The following is a 21,412-nucleotide window of genomic DNA, read 5'->3' as shown; positions in this document are numbered from 1 at the left end:
GTTTATGGCACCATGCTACAAGAATTTAGACATATTCTCCACACTGTGCTTCCGAGATCATTTCAGTATCTTATCTAAAACCTCACATAAACTCAGGAAGTGGATGTTGCTGAAGTGCTCTGCAAGTGAGAAATGTGTGGACTGTAGGTAGTAGTATGTGTAACTCAGAATCATAGAATGGTTTGGGTTGAAAGAGACCTTAAAAATCATCTAACTCCAGCCCTCCTGCCATAGGCAGGGGCACCTTTCACTAGACCAGGTTTCTCAAAGCCCCCTCCAACCTGGCCATGAAGACTTCAAGGGATTGGGGCATCTGCCACTTCATTTGGCAGGCTGTTCCAGTGTCTCATCACCCTCTGAGCAAAGAATTTCTTCCTAACGTCTAATCTACCTTTCCCCTCTATTAGTTTAAAACCATTCCCTGTTGTCTTATCTCCATCTTTTTTTAAAAAGCTCCCTTTAGGTGTCCTAGGTGCACACTCAAATTGCTGAGCTGCCTGAGGGAGAGCAAGCAATGTGCCTGAGCCTCATTTAGTCACATAGCCTGCATCGCTGTGGGTGTTGTCACAGCCTTTTGTGTCATGCTCACATGGAAATGATCATGAGACTCTCTAGTTTCATACACCTTCGCAGGAGGTAAGAGAATAACACCTAGTGTGAATTTAATAAAAACACTTAATCATGAGATAGTCATCCAATTTCTTAGTGCTGTTGAGAAAGGAGTCAGTTCTGAGCATGTCCAGGAACAGAGCTGCTTGTGTTTTATGGAGCTTAACTCAGCTGTCTCTAGACATCATGGAAGTGATTTCTATTTCTGTTAGCCACAACCATCAACAACTTCAGTAGCTGTATAGTAAATACAGAGACCGACAACTATACATCTCACTTATGTTAAACCTAAAGGAAAACACCGCTGGAGAAAGGGCAGGGAAGGAGATGTTTCAAATGTCTGTATAAATCTGTCTGTGCATGTCCATTTTCCAGTGCTGACAGAGGATGCCTGAACAATTGGTTTAGACTAAATGCCTGACTTTTTGATGGATAGAGTGGAATAGATTCATTCCATAAAGCCACAGTATTAGGTGGAAAATGAGATTATCAGGCCATAGATTTATATCTTTTGCAGATCAGTTAAAGCTCTTCAGGATTCTATTAAGGAAAAAGTCTACCTGCAGCTATTTTATGGTAGTCAACTAATCATAATCTACATGAAATACAGATGGCTAATGAGCTATCTCATTAGCTTGCCATGTGATGACTGATACGATAGTGTTTGTGAATTGTACAGTACAATTATTTTTATTTATGAAATTGTATAAAACTCCACTAAAGTTCTAAATACTGTGTTTATACTGCTGTACAATCAGCAGTCGGCTTCAAACATGATGATCTGGTGAAAAAAAAAGAACAGAGAGAATGAATTTTTCCTAGTATGGATCTATTTTTATGGAGTTGAAAATGTGTTGGATAATGAGTTTGTGAGTAATAGATCAATTTGTTTACATTTTTTGCAAAGGCATAATTTTATATAGTCGTTCAAGCACTATTGATTTAATGCATTATGAGCAAGTTCGATGAGGATTCTGACTGTACTGTACCAAGAAGGAGCCCTGGGCTCACCACTAGCCACCTCTGTGCTTTTCAAGTTCTTCTTCCACAAAGAGCTGAAAGAGTTTCATGGTTTTACACCATCTTAATGTTTAGTTCTGTTCTTTTGCCTTACTCACCCTTTTTGTTTGTTTTAACTGTCTGTGCAGGCACTTAATACACTAACATTTCAACTAAGTGCTACTTGCTTACACTATAGTCAGTAGTAAAGAGACATAGAAAAGATAATATAGGGTCTTCAATGATTAAAATAAGACCTCTCTCTGATCATGAAGGAGGTAATTTTTAGGGTTTTTTTTTTCTCTGTAGACTGGGCTTTTCTCATAACTCCTTGAGCAGATCATCTGGTGCTGCCTTTTTGGAAGATTCCACACAGCTATGACATTTGGTTCCTTTTCCCTCTTTATATCTTAACTTCAAGTAAACTCTTCCCACCTCATCTCATTTCATTCAAAATAAGATGAAATCAGACTGGAAAGGCTGAATGTTCATTAGCTCAGTTTCTAAATCTTTGGTTTCACATTCTTCCCAGTGCTCACTGCGAGTGAGAGCACCATTCAATCACAGAAGCCTACAGCTTGGACATTGCTCACTCCATCCCCTTGGACACAGCCCTTAGAGCCCTTGGCCAAACTGTGCAAGTGTCATAGCAAGGCATTTGCAAAAATTGCAATAAAAAGGAGAGATCTCTCACAGGTTTTTATAAACAGATAAGAAGATGCTGCCATTTACATTAAGAGTGGAACTTCTGGGACCCTTCTGCACTGCTGACCAAAGTAAAATGATGCAAGAGAGTAGAAAAAAAAAAATCTTTACTTACTTTTGTTTTAGTTTTAGCCCTACTTGTATTGCTGAAGGACCTAGTGACTACCGGTGTACTGCCTGCCCACCTGGATATGAAGGCCAGTACTGCCAAAGGTAGGATGAATGGAAAAAGCAGAAGGAGGGATAATGAAAGGAAGAAAAGGCATGAAGGAGATAAATGTTTTTTCAATATTACAAGCATGTATTTACTGCTGTTTAAATACATGCCTTTGGATAATTTATTTCTCCTTTATATGCTGTTAAAACTCAGCCAACATAGACAATTTTTATATACACCACTGTAAATTGATAATCAATGTTATTTATATCACAGATATTGTCCTAGTCTTACTTTTTGATGTGTGAGGGTTTTTTTTCCTCCAGGGCTCAGAAGTTAAAAAAAAATATCTAAAATTAGATGCCATGCTAATAGTGTATCTTGATGTCACTCATACCCTTTGTTTTAGTGACTGTAGTGCTCTCATGGGCATTGGCTGTGAAAAACAGTTACATATAAATATTTTAATGCCGAATAGTGAATTAATAACCTAAACAGCCTCTGTTGTCCCATCCATCAAAACCACTGAGGAATTAAGATGATCAAAATTGGCAAATGTCTACCAGGAGATTTCATGCCTGACACAAAACACAAGTGGCTAGGTCTATAGGCCACACAATGATAGTGGAGGGTTTTTTTTTGTTGTAGTTTAATAGAAATTTAATTGAAAATTGTTAAGGATGTGAAATCAATTTTGCATACCTCCTCCATCCAGACTGTTCTGTGTCCTGATTAGAAGTAGCTTTGTTGGACAGTTTGCAATATTTCTCTCTTGATCATGAAGCAACAAAGATTTTTTTTAATGGTTCATGGATGTTCATGTAAATTATGTTTAAAATACTGCCAAGTATTCTTTGTGCACCACATCTCAGTTGGACAAATCTTATTTTGTGTTTGCAATGTCTAGATGTTCTTCTGGCTACACAGGAAACCCACAAATTCCAGGAGGGTCCTGCCAGGCATGTGAGTGTGATCCATATGGTTCTGTGCCTGTCCCCTGTGACCCTGTCACTGGGCAGTGCACTTGCAAGCCTGGATTCACGGGGTGGAAGTGTGCTGGCTGTGAGCATCGGCATGCGCGTCATGGCACGATATGCATTTGTACGTATACTAATGGGGTTTTGGATAGCTTCTGATTGTGTTTGTCGTATTTCAGAAATTCAAACCTGCATGTGTAATAGTGAGTTGTATGGCTTTCCTTGAAAATAATTGCCATGTTTCTTATTACTTTGGCATCTGGTCTGATTTTTTTTTTTTTTCACAAGCCTTGAGGTGTCAGGAAAAACTCTCAATAATTTCTAATATTATCACTGAAAATTTACAAAAAATACCTTTGAAGGAATTATTTTTGGAGTCTGTAATTTTGCCAAAGGTTGTTGCTACTGTTGTGACAATATTTTCTCTTGGTGAATTTTTTAGTGTTGTCCTAAATGTTTAACCACCAATTGCAATGCTCTATTCCATGAAGCACACACAAAATTTTTGCTAAGGTTTACTTGATCATGTTGATTCAACAACCATCCAATAAAATTTAACAGATGTAAGGAATGACAGTACACTTTATCCAGCAAAGAACTTTTTTTGTTAAAAATAGAGAACTAATAGCCTAAAACATCAATTTATATTTTACAGTACTGGTATCTTTGTCCTACCCTCAATTTTGATACATACCAAGTGATTATCTTGTATTTCTGTTTGGATTTTTTTTTCATTATATTGGATAGTGCCTGTTTTAGGCCGACAGTCTCATATCACGTAATGCTGCATGCTTATCTCTTGTAAAAAAAAAAAAATGTTGCAAAATCTTTCTAGAACTCTTGGTCAGCCCTGACTGCAGTAAGGCATTTTCCTCTTCCCCATCTCCCCCAGGATGTAGAGGGACTAACCTTATTGTGATTTTTTTTTTTTCCTTCAATGCCATGATTGTTAAATTTAAAGTAAAATACTGTTAAATTTAAAGTAAAATTCCAGTAAGTCCACAGTATATAATATTTATTAACCTTTGTGTATTTGAAAATATTGGCTAGGCGCAGTGAACTGGTTTAAATGTTTTATCTTTAATTTGAGCTTTTCCATGGAGAGTGGGCTGTTTGTGTGAGGGACATGTAACATCAAGAGCAATAGGTACCACCTACTTTTTTTTGTTCATTTCTTTTGTACCTCAATACACAGAGGTGCACACCTCTCTAATATTAAAACAAATTGCAAACATTTTAAAAGCGAACTTAAAAAAATAAAGAAGTGCTTAAAATGTCTGAAGGCATCATACAATACAAGAATGGAATGCATGGCTTTTTGGAGTGCTTAAAGAGGAGATACTAGGCACATAGAGTCAGGAACTACACAATGCAAAACATTTTTTCACTCAACCTAATGGCTGTGATCAGTTCTCAGACAGTCACCAGGACGTAGCAGATCTAAGCTTCTAAGTAAGTCCATTGAAATAAGTGCTTTTGCATCAGTCCTGATTCCCAGGTAGAGATTATAGATTACTGGGAATATAGATATAACTGCTTCTATTTCTTTACTATTAACAACATGGCATTGATTCATCAATTAAAAGCGTAGTGTACTTAAGAGAAATAAATTTCTAATGTCCTGCAGTGTGACTTAGTTTAGGACTTAATTCTGAACTTACTACCTTAAGCTCTGTTTTGAACATCAAAATGATTGCAACTAGAGTAAGTAGTCCCTTTGCTGAAATAACTACTGTTTGAGTTCCATTTTGTGGTCTATGTGTCAAGGAGAATTGTAATTGCAAGTTCATAAGTGTTGCAGCTACAAAATTTTAAAATAAGGACTGTGTTCTACAGAGTGCCATCTGCATGAAAATTACTTCATTTTTCAATATCCTGAATAGCTCTTACATTATTGCCAGTATTATCCTATTTTTCCAATCATAGGCATGATTTAGTATGTTTTTTCATTAGTCTTTTACCTTATCAGTATTCTGAAAAGTCTTTTGGGTATCCAGGATTACAGAGTTTCATTGTACAAAACAGCCTAAGTGCAAGTTATCATTTATAAAGGTTTTCCAATTTGTTAATCAGGCTATTTCATTGTGTGGATAATAACGTTAAAAATCCTATTCGTGAATGGAAAAAGCTGTTTGCAGGCAAATGATATTTTCCACCTTTTTGCTTTGAAAGATGTTATTTGCTATAATCTCTGATTTAACTGCAACATATTTAAATGCATGTTGAAATATACCTACACTATCTTTAGTGACATTTTTACTTTAACTAAGTAATCAGTTTTCACCATAAAAACAGTTCTTCACATATGCATATGGACATTTCATTTGACCACTAGAAGTGGGGAATCAAATGCAAAGATTTCTTTTCTTTAGTCATAAAGATAACAACCACCTATAGGAGCAGATGGGATGTACTTTAAATCTCCCTATCTCAGGAAATAGTTTTTTACTGTTGATACCACATCAATAATAATCATATCAAAAATTGTAAAATCTGCAGTTTAATATTTCAGTAGACATTTTATGTGCCTATTAGGTCTTACTGTATGATCTTCCTCTTGTTTAAAGATTCCTCGACACCCATATTACTCCAAACTTTCCTTTGCTAATGCAGTACAATACCCCTGACATGTTAGAAAATAAACCTGATCAATAACTTTTGTAGCCTGTGGTGGACACAGGTCTGTGGCAAAGAGAGTGTGGCAAGCCTAGATTTTGTGTGAATTTGCCCATGGTAAACCGTGTCTGCCATGTCACAGGCTTCAGAATGCAGCAGTTGGTAGGGATTCATTGTGTGCTAATGTGCTTTAATAGTCCTTGCCCTGTCAAAGAACCGTTAGAAACACCTTTGGGGCAACCTTGAAGTTTTCCTTGCTTCCTTGCTATCAGAATACTGATATTCTGTTCCAATCTGAGTTTAATGCAGCTGAGAATTCGGTTCTGTAGACAATGTATTTTTTTGCTTTCATATATCAATCAGTTGCAAAATATTCAGTAAATTCCCTTCTGACCAGCGTCAGTTGTACCAAAACCTTAAAAGTAAAAAAAAATGGTACTCTTAATGCACAGAAAATAAATTTGTGTCAAGAGCAGAATCCTGTTTACATTTGCTAGTTAAAATGAGCTGAATACAGGTACCTACTTTTGCTCATTTGTGGTTCCATTTCAACTACTGCAATTGCATTGTACCAGTCAGAAGTGTGGAGAACCCCTAGTTGGGTGGTAAAGTGGTCTAACCTAAAGAAAATACATTCAAATGCAGTCACTCATGTTTGAAAAAGTATGTGTAAGTAGTATAAGACATAATGATTAAGCTGTTCTGTTAGTATGGTGCGGCGTGGGTTTTTGCTCTCCCCGGCTGCACGCGGCTCTTGGGAGCCCGGCTGTGGTGTAGCTTCCACATGCTGCCGGGGTTTGCTGCCGCGGGTTCCCGGACACGGCTCCGTGTCTCGGGGGCGTGGGCTGGCCAGCCTCTGTTACAGTGCGCTAGGGACCCGGCAAAGAGGAAGGAATTTGTCCATTTACTCCGTGCTTGGCAGGAACAGTTTATTGGTCACGTGGCGCGGTTCGATGGAAAGGCGCGACCGCTCCCAGCACTCGCATGGGAGAAAATGGCGTCTGACTGCCGGCGGGATAGGGCTTTATGGAGGGGCGGGGCGAGAGGATCCACGGCCGGCCGGCCAATAGGGGCAGCTGCCGTGGCGGTGACGCCAGCAACCGCGACCAACCAGAGAAACCCGCAGGGGTGGGCGCCGAGCCAGAGCGGGCTGAGCGGGATCGTGTGGCTTGGGGCGGCCAGCACGGGGTTTCCCGGGGCCGAATGGCAGGGTGGTTACAGGAGCGGCACAGGGGTAAGAGCCGGCAGCAGGCAGCGTGGGGCCAGAAACCGCGGGGGGGAACAACGCGGGGGAAACGCGGGATTACAGAACTTGACTTATTTTAACATAAATTAAGAACCCTAATCTAAACCCAAACTCCGGGATGCAACAGTATGGTATAGTTAATGTTAAAGAAAGTGAAATTTTATTTTGAATAATTAAAAAAGAATAACCGTTTAAATAATGAATTTTTGGCAAATTCCATAAAAGATCACCACACAGTATGACCTGAAAAACAAAATAATGTGTATTTATATCAGATCAGAGAGGTATTTTAGCCAAAATATTGTGACACATTCTTCTTTAAATATTACATTTAGAATTTAATATACCCCTTATCATAAGTATTCTAAAGATTTTTTAAGTGAAGATTTTCAGTGAAAAGGTGAGGAGGGGGAAAGCAAAGAAGCATGTTCACTAAAGTGATCTATTTCTAATATAGCTGAAAATCTGTTTTACTGGGTTTTTGCTGTTTTTTTTCATAATGTGTCATTTTTCAATTGCTTAGTGCATGTCACTGTTCAGAGCTGTGTTATACCAGTTGTAATTTAGAGATCTACAGGTAAAATAGAATATATATTCATTTTGAAAGCTTTTGCCTAAAGGGGAAGATTTCACTTACTGATAAATAACAATGATTATCTGTTAGTTAACAATAATTGTCTGTTAATTATAGGTGCATGTCACAGACAGAATTCCATTCCCATTATATTATATTCTTAGAACAGAACTATTTTGTTTCCTCTAGGATGGCATCAGAGAATGAAAAATAATATCCAAAAAGTAGATTTTTCTCTTAATAAGTAATACAAGAGTATGGTCTACCACACATTATAAAAATTGCTAATGGCTAGTGGCTGGAATATTTCCCCTGCTAAAATAACCACCAAGGCTGTCCTATACAGATATTCATAATACTCTGCTGATGAATACTTTCTTACAATTTTTGGACTCAAGCAATTAACTTTGTAGGTTCACTTTCCCTTCTCTTTTGCAAAAGTCAGTACCCAAACAATAAATAGTGGTGGTTGGAAACTAATTTCAATAATGCTGCCAGCATCCTTGTATACTGTCAAGTATGAGAAAAGTTCTCCCAAATCTTCTCTCAGATTTTGAATCAAGCCTGCAGCAATCATACATTTTCTTAGAAATAGTAATCCTCTAGTGTATTTTTTGTTATACCTTGTGACATTGCACTTCACTTCAGTTGTAGATTTTGTAGTGCATAAAATGAAGAAGCCTAGATGGCAGTGTTATGGGAACAGTGACTCAGCTCACTGCTGTGCCATATTTATGGGACAAAATGATCCTGGTGAGAACTTCAAGGCTTTATTGTTGTGTGGCTCTGTATATTATATGGCAAGTCAGAACTCACATTCTGAATGCTTTCAGGGTATCTGTCATAACTGCAATGGAGATTTCAAAAAAAAGGCCTTCAATGTTTTGAGCTGTGTTGCAACACAAACTACAAAACCCTTCCTTGGATGGGTGCTCCTGTCACAAATGTTCCTTGGGGTCAAGCAAAAGCCTAAATGTAGAGCAGTTGATGTGACTGAACACGAAGCAGTCATGGTACAGGGAGATCAAGCAGATATTTCATTGTTAGTTTTTTCATAATTCAGTCTTGTTGGGTGAAAAAAAAGAAAAAAGATCATCAGCCTTGCTGCAGTCAAAAAGCTTTCATCTTTATGTATTTAAATATTCAGTATTGGTAGAAGAAGAAAATTATATAATGAGATTCCTTTAATAACAGATATTGGGCATTTAAGCATTTGCACTCAAGACTGATGCTGCAATGAGAGGGATTTTTTTTTTCCCAGCTGTCAATCTCTTCTTCATCACAGCTCTACACCAAGAAGAACAAGGGAGCTCCCAGCCACTGGTCCTAGCAGAATCAAGGTTTTCCCTTTAAAACAGTGAGGAGCTCCATGATCTCAGCCATTCCAAATTCAGAACTAGGCAGAAATGCTGTCTCTGTCAGAGGTAGATCGTGTAGAATCTGTGAAATGAAGCCTCTCCCAGCTCTTACACAGTGCTTAATTCAGCAGGAGCTGGGAAACTTTGCAGAGTGAGCTGAAAAGAAAGATCCTGTGTGTAACACTACATCTATGAAGCCTTGGACTATCTTCTTCAGTGTTCTGAGTTTTGCTGTGTGTCTGTGTGCCTCAGCTGTAAGAATTAAATTTACATCTCTGTTGGGCAACTGCTTCTCAGGCTGCATGGGCTCAATTAGGCCATCCCTGCTTGGCCTAGAAGCTGATAGGCTATCACTTGTTGTCCGTTTTGTGAGAAAATGAGCTCCTGTTGAGTTTAGATCCATGCTCCTGTCTTTCACCCAACTCAAGCAATCTTTAACCTCAACTAGAACTGGTATGTATCAGAACCAGCAGATGAGGATTTCTAGATAATAAAAATCAGGAATAAACCCAAGTAGGTGTTTTAGACCCTGATTTGTTTATGAATTTTCCTGTATCTTGGAGACATATTGATCATGTAAGCTACCTGAAACCAGCAGCAGTGGCAAGGAAGATAAAGCTTTCAGCTTTCTACTGGGGTTCTGTTTTGGAAGGCACAGGAAAGCTATTTTATTATTTGGTGTGAGACTAGTGCCAAAATGGAAAAAATTAGGTAATAGCCAACAGATTAATGAGCTAACAGTAGTTCAACACTTTGTTTGAAACAACAGGAAGCTGATAGAGAAGAGTCACTGACTATCATAGGATGCCACCTCCTATCAGAGATTGAATGGTTGCCCTTAGACCAAAAATATCCTAGTCATAACAGTCTTCTGAATCTTCACAGAAATGAATGTATTAAAGCAAAATTGTGTCAGATAATCACTCAATTGGAGGAACACATTGTGACTCAGGTGTGTTTCTCACATTATGTTTCTTCTTAAGATGGAATAAACTTAAAAGAATTTCTTTTAGCATGCATACTTTGGGCATGTTTCTCACAAGAGGTAAGTCAAAATCCTTAGAGACTTAGTGTGCATGGAAAAGTGTGGTGAAAATGGAAAATGCAGTAATTTGCATTAATTGCTTGTTGAACTATTGTAATATTGATTGCATGATTTGCCTCTGACATGCTTGCACTGCTGTAATGATCTGAATTTGGTGCTGTATTTGTTAATATTAGACACAAATTTATCCTGACAGCTTTATAGATAGACACAGAAGTATTTAGTCTTGCAAAATATAATCACGTTCTTGAAATATTTCCCATAGCTACAGTATATTACAGACTGCGTACTGGAGTAGCTTAGTCCTGTCTCATCTGCTCAGCTGTGGTCTCACTTGATGCAGTTCCTCTTTTCAACCTGATTATTTTGCAAGAGGTGTTAATTTATACTGAATGCTCCCTTATTGATTGCCCACTCATTGAGAATACTTCATCTCTTCATGGGCTGTTCATTTTTTTCTTATTGGTGTGAATTGAGTTTGAGCACATAACAAATTTTTAGCAGTTTATTACCAACCACTAGGAAAATTTTGAAGGTGAATAGATTTCACTTGTTTCATAAGTGAAATAATATATGAAAAAAAAAAAACACCACAGCAAAAAACTGAACTATAAAGGCCAACTCTTTTCAGGTTCAAGATCACTTATTTTCATCCTGCAAAATGATTATAGGTTTCCTTACCTTCTTGATCAGCTACAGAGCAGGTGTTTGTTATATAAAACATTATTTGCTGTAAAATCTGCTTTTCCTGGAATTCTCTCAGGCTTCTAAAGGCAAGCACACAGATGGCAAGAACAGGGATGATAATAAGTTGGGGGGAGGTAAAATTTCATGTAGGAGCATAAATCAGAATGTATCATGCCTACAGTTATTGAATGCAGTTCCAGTGCAGTTCAGTTTATGTAACAAACTGAAATAGGAGGAAGTCGTCTGCAAATGGAAGCAATGAAAATGCAAAAGTCTTAAAATAACAGTAGTACCTAGCCTTCTGTACCCACTTCTTACTACGCTAATCCAGCATCTACCTTGTCTCCTTTTCAGTCACCACTTGAGTTTCATGATGTATTGAAATAGTTTACTTTTTTTTCCTCTGTATTTGACTCTACTCTTTGTCTTTGGTATATTGAACAGTCAACAGAATAATAACCATATTTAGGTAATTATGAAAATTTAATGAACAGAAAAGATTTAATCTACATGAAAAACAGATTTCAGGAAAAAAAGAAGTAATTCTCCTTTGAAAATCCTTCTCTTTTCTACAAAAACATACACTTTGCTTAGTGCAGTTTTAAACTGCCTTGCTTTGCTGAAATAAATAATTACACGCTTGTAAAATTTTAGGTAGAACTCTCCATGTCTCTTAACATCACCAGTGAATTCATTGTTTCACAGTTTTCTTCATCTCTTGAGATGTTTGGGTTTGCTAGCTCTTTATGCAGAGAAACAGAAAGGTATTCCCACAACTCTGTTCTAAAGGATGAAGAATTCTCCTGTCTGCTGCATAAATGATACAAGATGAGAATTTCTTGTGATAGTTAATCGAAAGCAAGCGGGGAGGAAATGCAAACTTCTTTTGATATATGCAGCACACAACAATATTTTTCATCCTGAAGGATATTTGCAAGAAAAGAATCATACGCGGAAAGCTTATAAGCTGGTTAGTGAAAAGAAGTAGAAAAAAGCATTTTTTAAAAGAACATCAGGATTTTTACCTGGATGATTTCAGCTATCTGCATTACAGGTTTAGTATGCTTGGCCATGCTGTTATATGGAGATTTTTTAGGTTTTTTTCTTGCATTCAAATCCATTGGTGTACTATCTTTCTTACAGAGCTCCTTAGATTCTCCAAATTGCCCATATGCTTTTCTCAAACTTCATCCAAATTACCTGTATAATTTAATATTTTATATTGGCTAGTCCACAGTGGACAACATTAATTTTTTCCTCTTTTTGTGAGGTAAGCCTATCAATTTTGATCTTTGTGTTTTATGTTAAACTGTCCGTTACTAAATCCTAAGCAATAATGTCTTTCCTACTCGCTAGTTGTTGTTTCCATTTTTCTCACCCTTCACATTTGGGGGTAGAATGTATGAAATTAGTGTTACCTCCCACAGAGTTGCATGTGTGCCATGCAATATCTAAATCAAATGTCTTAAATGTTTAGCAGCTTTGTTGTTCTTCCCCCAGCTTGTGATGATGAATGCACAGGACTCCTTCTCAATGATCTGGATCGGCTAAACCAGATGATCCTGAGTGTTAACCTTAGTGGTCCACTGCCTGCTCCATATAAAATGTTACATGGTTTTGAGAACACGACACAGGAATTAAAGGTACATTGGCAGTATTCACATACATAAATAACAGAGCTTCAGTACAACTATATTTGATTCTGTTCAACCTCACAGCTGTGAGTACGTTCAGGGAAGAAGAAAAATTCAAGATTTAATTATTTCAGGCTTGCTTTGGTTGATGAATAAGTATTACAGTTATTTATTTTTACTTACTTTAATAAATAAATCTTGCAACAGTAATCTCTGAACATATGTGCAAGAAGTTACACTTCAGGCATAGAAAAGCAATGTTGCATACAAATAAAATAGCTTTCATGCTGATGGTCTATAAAATGGTTATATATTTCATATATTGTATGTTCCCTAGCATACTTACAAGTTATGCAAAGTTGTCAAGATTCCTGAAAAAAGCCTGTTGGATGAATGTGACATGAGTTAGTGACAAAAGGGATTGCATATTGTAATGAAATGTTTGATACTTCTTCTCTTCAATATTTGGAAGCATCAGCATTCATCATGTACTGATTTTTCACTCTACCATCTCTTTCCCAACAGCATTTGCTTTCACCTCAGAGAGCACCAGAGAGATTTCTTCAGCTAGCACGAGAAAATTTGGATACCTTGGTGACAGAAATGGATGAACTACTGACAAGAGTATGTCTGTGATCACATTGAGGTCTATGGGTTTGGTTGAGGCTGCATAATGACAGAAATCTTGTGAATATGCATTAAACATGAATGAATAGATGAATTATAAGATGCTTCTCAGTCTCAGTGTCTAAAGTGACAGGAAGTCCTCTAAAAATCTCTTTTTGTGGGCCAATATATTGACATATATTTTCTGCAAAACTTCCTAATGAGGTAAGAAAGCTTTTTCACTTCCATACAGATGACCCAAGAATGATCTTATCTAGAAAAGATGACACTAAAGAGGTGTGTGATTTTAGTTAAATATATGTCTTCTAGATTTCATTTATGAGCATAGTTAGCAACTTCTGGATTTCAATAGATGTGCTGTGTACTCTTTTTATTACAAAAGTTTTATTTCAAAATAGACCACCTTTTGGTCAGTAAAGACAATGTCTAAGAAAATAATATAAATTCTGCCACCTAGTGGAGAAAAAATAGGGAAATGAACCAGCCTCAGTATAAATAAAGCTGTCCAAAGTACGTTGATATGAAGAACTACCAAAAGTCATGCTTGTGAGTTGGAAGAACCAAATAAGAAAGATGTGAAGTACTGTACTGATCAATATACACTGCATAAACTCACATAAACTCCAGGCAGTTTTAGCATCATGTCTCTAAATTGTACATGGCTTAAGGAACTAAAATTCTCAGAGAAACTGTTTTCTTTTTGTGGTTTTTGTGCAATTTTGAAATGGGTACTGGGTAAGAAAGCATCTGAGGTGTGTTTGCATATGTAGGCACCCACATGTGCATGCATACACCAGTGTCTGTCTGTACGTACTGACATTGTGAGAAAGCTTGCTTTTCCACTTGTTTGATCTTTTCTTTTTCTGCAAGAAGCAACTGCGGTAGTTTTAAGTCTAGCTGGAATTTTAACCCGTGTAAGCTCTACAAGCAGGGGAGATTATATTTGTTCTATTAAAACTTCTCAATCTTAGGCTAAGACAGGTTTTTTTTTCCTCTTGTAAAGTTGCTCTTTTTAATATCCTTTTCCAATTTCCCCCATAGAGATGACCTAAACAACTCTTGGAAGGAAAAACATATCAAAAGTGTGATCTTAGGGGAGTTATTATGGTGGCCACATTATCACCACTCACTCCCTTTTTGAAGTTTTTCATCATTGTGATGGCTAAGTAGCCTTATGAGTTCCAGTTATCCTTACAGAGTGGCTTGGAGCAGTTTGGGGTGGGTTTTTTTTCTGTGGTTTTTTTTTGGCTTTTTTTTTGTTTGTTTGTTTTTTTTAATTTAGGGACTGGAAACTGGTGGCAGGTCTTACCTTTCTCCTTCTGTATTTGTAAATAAGAATAGTGTTCCAAAAAGAAACATGAGTCCTGATGTTGTGTGTTCAAGGCTCATTTCCAAATGAATATACAGCTGATAACTACATAAGGCTGGCACATGGAGTACAGAGTACCACCATAGACACCAAAGTTTTTCCCTGCATCTGATTTGCAGACTTACTATATTTTCAAAGTGAAACCGGTACTGATGAAGAAAAAAAGCTGGTGAGGAATGGTGAGGAATCTATTTCCATGAAAAAAAAATCTGATAATTTTAAGATAAAATATGGAAGACAATAGTATTTAGTCACTACAAAACTTATGGGGATTTTGCTTCCCTGTGGTCTCTTTTCAACCAATGATCTCTTACTTCAGTGTAACACTCCTTTCTCCTCTTTTACATTATTCTGTGCTTCATTTACTTTGCCATATAGAAGATCCTCATGTCTTTCTTGCAGTAATTATGTTCACATCTTTGCATGCACATTCCCACACCTACCACCAGAGGAAGGTCTGATATCTTCAGTTCCTTTCAGTTCACTGTGTTTCATCAAAACCCCTACTTCCCTTCTAATTAGGTACCTTCAGAGTGTTCAAGAAAGACAGGGATCAGAATCACTCATCTTGATTTAAATGTTTCTTTTGTCTTTGTTAACTTTTGCCTTTCTCCCAAAGTACTGAATTTCTCTAACTCGAAAATTTCTGGTAGTAGCAGAAGCAACTTAGTTTGCAATAGCTGGGAACATTTGGGGAGAGAGCCAAGAACCTCCATCTGTATATGTCTGTGTTTACACCTCCTTCTGTGGTCTGCAGTTCACTAGCTGGAGAAATTCCTGTAGGACACCCTCCAGATGCTATCTAGAGTTCTTTAAGGCTTGATTAAGTCCTCTAAACAAAGACTAAATAAACATGGAAACAAAACCAAAACAAAAAAAGTGTGCATAGTTGCTAATACTTGCTTATAGTTTAAATTGCTAGGTGGGTATCCAGACTGGACCAAAGCCTTTCATGGAACCTCCACCACTAAGTATAAGCTGTGGACATCACCGAAGCATGCTCATCACCGAAGCATCTGATCTCAGATACTTTCTTTACTGATTCCTGTGGTAGAAATCTCCTTTATGCCAAAAAGTTTTATTTGTGTCCAAATAACTTCTTCAGGATTGCAAACACTTGTTCTGTGCCCAGTCTGCTTCACCCTTATTGCTCCCACAGCAAGAGTTTGTTGGGCCTGTTTAAACTATTCAAAGATGCTGAAAACTGACCTTGTAGAAATGGTGATCTTTAGTAAATTGGATATGTAGAAAATTACTAGGACCTTATTAACAAATGAAAATATTTAATTAGCCATGGAATGGCCAGCTACGGTATGAAGGATACAGTTCAAATCTGTATACAGAATTAATGGCCAGCTACAGTATGAAGGATACAGTTCAAGTCTGTTACAGAATTAAAGCTAGACTAGATAGTGAAGCAAAAGCCTATTTTTCAGCAAAAGAAATTCTGTCAAAATACAAAAGGCCTTCAGTGGACCTGAATGGGATTTAAGTACTAAAGAGAGTTGTCACTGAAAGGAAATTTAAATTGTTCAATGACAGATTAATTTTCCCAAAAATGTGGTGCATGCTATTTAGTCATAAATAGAGAGGTTAAAGTGGCCAACTTGAATTAGCATGAATGTGGAAAAAGTAATCAAAACTAAGAAATGAATATGTAAGTTATAAAACACCATTTGTAGCAAAGGACTAGAAATATTATAGAATATAATAAAACTGATTGTGACTATTCCAAACAAATAAAACTCAAAGAATAAAAGGCTGCTTGTGGAGGGTTTGACAATAAATAAGGTATTCTCAGTTACATGAAGAATTAAACAGTGTCAGAAATGCCAAGCAGAGTTCGAGCAGTGGTCCATCAAGACCATTTGGAATTTTTGCCTTTTTTTCTATCCCAATTGCCTCTTACAGCTCCCTGTAGCAATATTTTAGTTCTGTATCCAGGCAGGTAAAAAGGGTTTGTAAATCTTAGAGGAAGGAACCAATAATATGATTAAAGCTGTGTAAGTGTGAAAAGACATGTTCTACTGATAGAGGGATGGAATAGAATAAACTCCCCCCAGTCTGTATGGGTCTTAATTCTTCCTGTATATTTCTATTTACCTGAACCCTTTTCATATAAATTACTTTCAGTGTAAATTACTTTCAGTGTAACTACTCTGAAGTAGCCCAAAATTGTAAGTGGAGTGATAATGCCAGGGATTTCATTTCTGAAACCCATATGTAAAGTACCTTGAGGGTTGCCATCTAGAAGCTAATCAGGCAAAAATAAATGGGTTTAAGTACTACTATTTCTCTGACTGTTACTGAAGAGTGTGGGGGTTTTTGTAAGGGAGAAACAATTTGTGCAGTTCAAGTCAGGGAAAACCTAAGCTTATTTTGAATTATTGACCTTCTAGCCATTTCACAGAGACTGGGAAATTCATAATGCCCTATTTCAAGATTTTTTGGGGAATGTAATCCCTAAAGAAAAAAGCTAGGGATTTATTTGTTTCATTTGTTGGGGTTTTTTTTTGGGTTTTCATGTTTTGGGTTTCTTTTGCTTTGCAGTACAGCTCAACAAGCTTTGTGTCTTGAAATGTTTAGCTTCTTTTTAATAAAAAAGGGTCCATTTTGTGAGTAGGGATCTCAAGAGCTAAGTAGAATGTCCTAAGATGATTCCTTTCCTCAGTATGTTTTTCAGGTCTGCAGCAGATGTCTCTCTTTCTGCTGCTGCTGTGATTCAGTGCAATTATAAAACAGTTAGTGACAGAAAGCTTAAATTTTACTGAGCACCCCAATATGTTATAAATTAACAACTTTAAGCATTAGAGCTGAATAAAACTACTCTTTATTTTTCTCTCTCTTTCTTGGTCAAATTAATGTGTTGATTTAAAGTTCTTCTTGCTTGTTGGAATGAACTGTCTCTTTGAGAACACCTCCAGGGAAGAAGCAAAGAGGTCATGATACCTGCTGCACTTTGTCAATTGAGAAGTACACAAATGTGAAACTATGGAAAGTATTCCCTGAAGAATCTATTAAAAGGTCCCAAACAGCATTTCTTTAAGCAAAGATATTATTAGTCAGTGGATAATTTCATCCTATCTCCATTGATGTTCTGCTGCACACAAGTAGGGTTTCTAAGAACCTAAAATAAAGCCTTCCAATTTCCATTTAAAGGAAAAGGTAATAAAATTTAATTGTGTACTTGAACAGAGCATTTCATTTCCCATGCATCTGATCAATAATTCATTGATTGCCTCTGGCCTGAGGAAAGTTTTGTACATGTATTCAGCCAGTAGGAATATAACACAGTGCAGCCTTGTCCTGTTCATTAATTATATTTTCCCTGAATTTGTATCACCAGGCTACCAAGGTGACAGCAGATGGTGAGCAGACCAGGCAGGATGCCGAGAGGACTAATGACAGAGCGAAATCTCTTGGACAGTTCATCAAAGGCATTCTCCAAGCTGCTGAAGGTATTGGAAAAAATTAAAATACTTGAGTTGTTTCTCAGGAAAACCTGAGGATGGTAGGGGAAGAGGGTCTGAGCGACAGTGAGGAAAACTTTACTTGCTGAGAAATGTCATGTGCTTAAAATGTTGAGTGAAGGAAAGGCAGTACAGGTTCTTCAAATTTTTCTTCAAATCTGTATATAGAGTTTATGTAAACATTTAATGGATTGGTAATTACAAACAAAGACCAGAACAAAATGGAGCATATTCCTTCAGGATTTTTGCAGTTATCTGAAGAGCTGTTATGATGAAGTAACAAACAGGACTTAGCTTTTGTTTCTTTTCAAAGCAGTTAAAAATATGTATTGGTAAAAAAGTTTGATGTAATTTTAGCACTTGGTACATTAACACTTCATCTTAATTCACCAGCTTTGCTCAAAGATGCACTTTCTTTTTGCTGTTAATGAACATCTGCTGCTTGGAATTTGCAAGTGACTCCTAACCCTACCTAAGCATGGAGCCAAAGTCAACGCTCTGTCTTCCACAGACTGATTCACTGCACTTACACTGCAGTAAATACTTATGAGAAAAGTAGTTTCTAGATGGCCTTAAGAAGTAAGACTTATATATTTCATAAAGCTATTAAATCAGATAATGGCTGAAAAATATTAAAATAATTGGCAAATGCAAATGGGTTTTTTACTTTAAAAAGTCTTTTCAGTTCTTTCCTCATCCAAATATTCACAGGTTTTAGTAGCTATGCTTCTGAAGGCCGATGTAATTGAAAGGGAAAGCTTCCACTTTTGTCCAAGTGCTATAAAATACATTTTATATTGCCTTTTGTGTAACACATCCCAGTATGTGCTTTGGAAGTGAACTGAACAACACTTTAGGATATCCTTAGGACTTGTAAGTTTGACAAGAAAAAATTGTGGGAAAAGCAACAAAAAAAAATGAGCAATTTTTTGAGATTTTTTTTTAAACAAAAAACCATGTTCCTCCTATTTCAGGATGAATTTGGGATGATGAGCAAAACAAAGTCTTTGACTCTACTAAGTTTAGGCCCAGTGTTTGTAGCCCAAATAAAAATTTCCCCAAGCAGGTTTAGCAGTAGGAAATACAGAGTTAGAAAACATTGAGGGGGTGAAATAAATTTATGCAGTATCTTAGAAGTAGACAAAAACTTTAAAATCAATGTGTTTGCCTAGTGGCCAAGTTAACATTTTAAGAATACATGAAATACAAGAGCACAGGATTGAGAGACACCTTGTGGGTTAAGGCATCCACTCCCCTAATATCAAAAACTTTCTAAAGCTCATCTTCAAAGTAATTTCTACAAATATACACGATCTGGATAAGAGGCAGTTTCAGTACTCTTCATAATTACCATAGTTCACATTTCTAGAAAAATATATTCGTGTTTAGTTTATCATCGTGTTCCCTAGCAAACCTTGTTCTTTAGCTCAAAAGAATGTTTTTTCCTTTCCCTAATTCTTCACCTCCTTCCCCCAACACCAAATATATTTGCAGAGAGGAATCATATTCGACTTTGGTCCCTTTTTTTTCTAGACTGAATCACACAAAAGAGTTTTCTCACAAATCTCCTACTCACCTTAATGTAATTTCCCTTCCTCTGCTGAAAATTATATCCATGTTTCTGAACTACAGGTAAAAACCATGAAATGAGGTTTCTTCAGTGTTGCTCTTCAGGAGGAGTAAAACTTGCCTATGTCAGCTCTCCTAATAATGTCTCAATAACTTTTTTTTACAGCTGGATGCCACTGGTGATTCATAATACAGCTGCGTTCTTCTCATTCGTACCTTTTACCTCACTGACAAAACTCCTCATTAAAAGTGAGAAGTTTGTAGTGATTGGTTCTAATGACCATAATCTGAATGCTTATCCACTTCTACTGAGCTGATTGTTGACTTTCTGAACTTCTGAGTAGCTGTAATTAATTTTCCTTCTTAGCTATGGAATTTCCCTTCTTTGCAGTTCCTAGCCTTTGTCTCTGTCAGTGCACCCAGATCTTTTACCACCACTGGACTCTGATATTTGCATTCTACCAAGACACAAAACAAAACACTGTTAGGAGAAGAGAAGGATAAAACTGGGTATAAGTTTTTCTGAACCTAAGATAAGCTTAGCAAACATACTTATTTTCCTCTTTTAAGGTCAGTATTCAGGGAGGTTACTCACTATTTTTTAAATAGAATTTTTTAAAAATTCATATAGACCTATTCCTGGCCTGAAGTACCTTAGTAGTGATACATAATATAGTACATACAGGAGTTATCCATGATCCATTTGAGGAAAGTGTAATCTTTTTCCAGACCTCACAAAACCACTCATTATTAGTTCTCACCAGCTAATCAAAGACATCATTAGATTAGAATTTTCTTCATAATTTGCTCTAAACCAATACGATGTGTAGATGAAATAGTAATTTACTGAGGTTTGAAATACTGATTTTCATTTCTTAAATTAAAGATTTAATTTTAAATACTCATAAGTACCCCTGTGACCAGGAACGGTGCCATTTTGGAGAAATCAGTTACTTGGGAGCTCTGTTCCTATGGAAGGGCAGCAGTGCTTTTGAAAATTGAAGATGGAATTGGTTGCCATAAATTACCTAGCTGCTTCTGAAAGTGGGTGTTCTAATATGTTGTGGTGTGCTATGGCAGAAAGATTTTAGTCCATCCTTGTGTATGATGCTGCGTGTACAGCTTTATCTGTTCACAATAATTCAACTGTTCCAAACACATTTACAGTGTATCTTTATATATTCCAACCTACATAGTTTTCTTTTCCATTTCTGAGTATCTTCTTCTAAACACATGAGTGGGTTTAGACATCTGTGGGTCATTCACTCCTCTTCTGCTTCATTTTCTAAAATTTCAGAATTGTTTATTCTTCCTAGCACTGTTAAGTCTGAATGCTAAAAATTACTTATTTTGAGGTTCTCCAAAAGTAATTTAAGCCTAATTTCATTGCTTGTCCTGCCTGCTCCTTAATTCTACAAGCAATATAGCAAAGTATCTTCTGTTTGTTTTGAATGTTCAGTGCAAGTTCTTTCTTTCTGGGGAGGAGGAAGGGAAAAATGTATTTATTATACTGGATATAAAGACTTTAATTATTGAAAAGTGAACAATAATAAAAGGTTTGATGAAACATGTATTATTTTCTCATTTGTTACTGACCTTTGGATTTGTTACATCTGATTTGACCATCTGATTTGTTACTGACCATTGGATTAACCATCGTTTATATTTCACAGCAGAAATAACCAGTGCAAGTTGTGTTCCATTTGCTGATAGAGTTGACAGCTTCTCTGTTGTTTTTCATTACTAGCTCCTTACATAAATGTATTTCGG

At 36.7% G+C, this 21,412-nt stretch overlaps 1 protein-coding gene across 1 annotated transcript in view; it reads left to right on the top strand.

Annotated features, from left to right (window-relative positions):
- The window catches only part of LAMA2 (laminin subunit alpha 2), a 336,361-nt gene that overhangs the window by 242,499 nt on the left and 72,450 nt on the right, over positions 1 to 21,412 (top strand). Inside the window, exons 31-35 of the mRNA XM_053973291.1 lie at positions 2,440 to 2,526; positions 3,378 to 3,571; positions 12,474 to 12,616; positions 13,133 to 13,231; positions 17,950 to 18,061. Of these exons, the coding sequence (XP_053829266.1) occupies positions 2,440 to 2,526; positions 3,378 to 3,571; positions 12,474 to 12,616; positions 13,133 to 13,231; positions 17,950 to 18,061 (635 nt within the window). The remainder of the gene's footprint in view (positions 1 to 2,439; positions 2,527 to 3,377; positions 3,572 to 12,473; positions 12,617 to 13,132; positions 13,232 to 17,949; positions 18,062 to 21,412) is intronic.

Source organism: Vidua macroura, chromosome 3, assembly GCF_024509145.1.
Source record: "Vidua macroura isolate BioBank_ID:100142 chromosome 3, ASM2450914v1, whole genome shotgun sequence".
NCBI lineage: Eukaryota > Metazoa > Chordata > Aves > Passeriformes > Viduidae > Vidua > Vidua macroura.
Note: the sequence above shows the minus strand (reverse complement) of the source record. Positions and strands in the feature narration are given on the sequence as shown.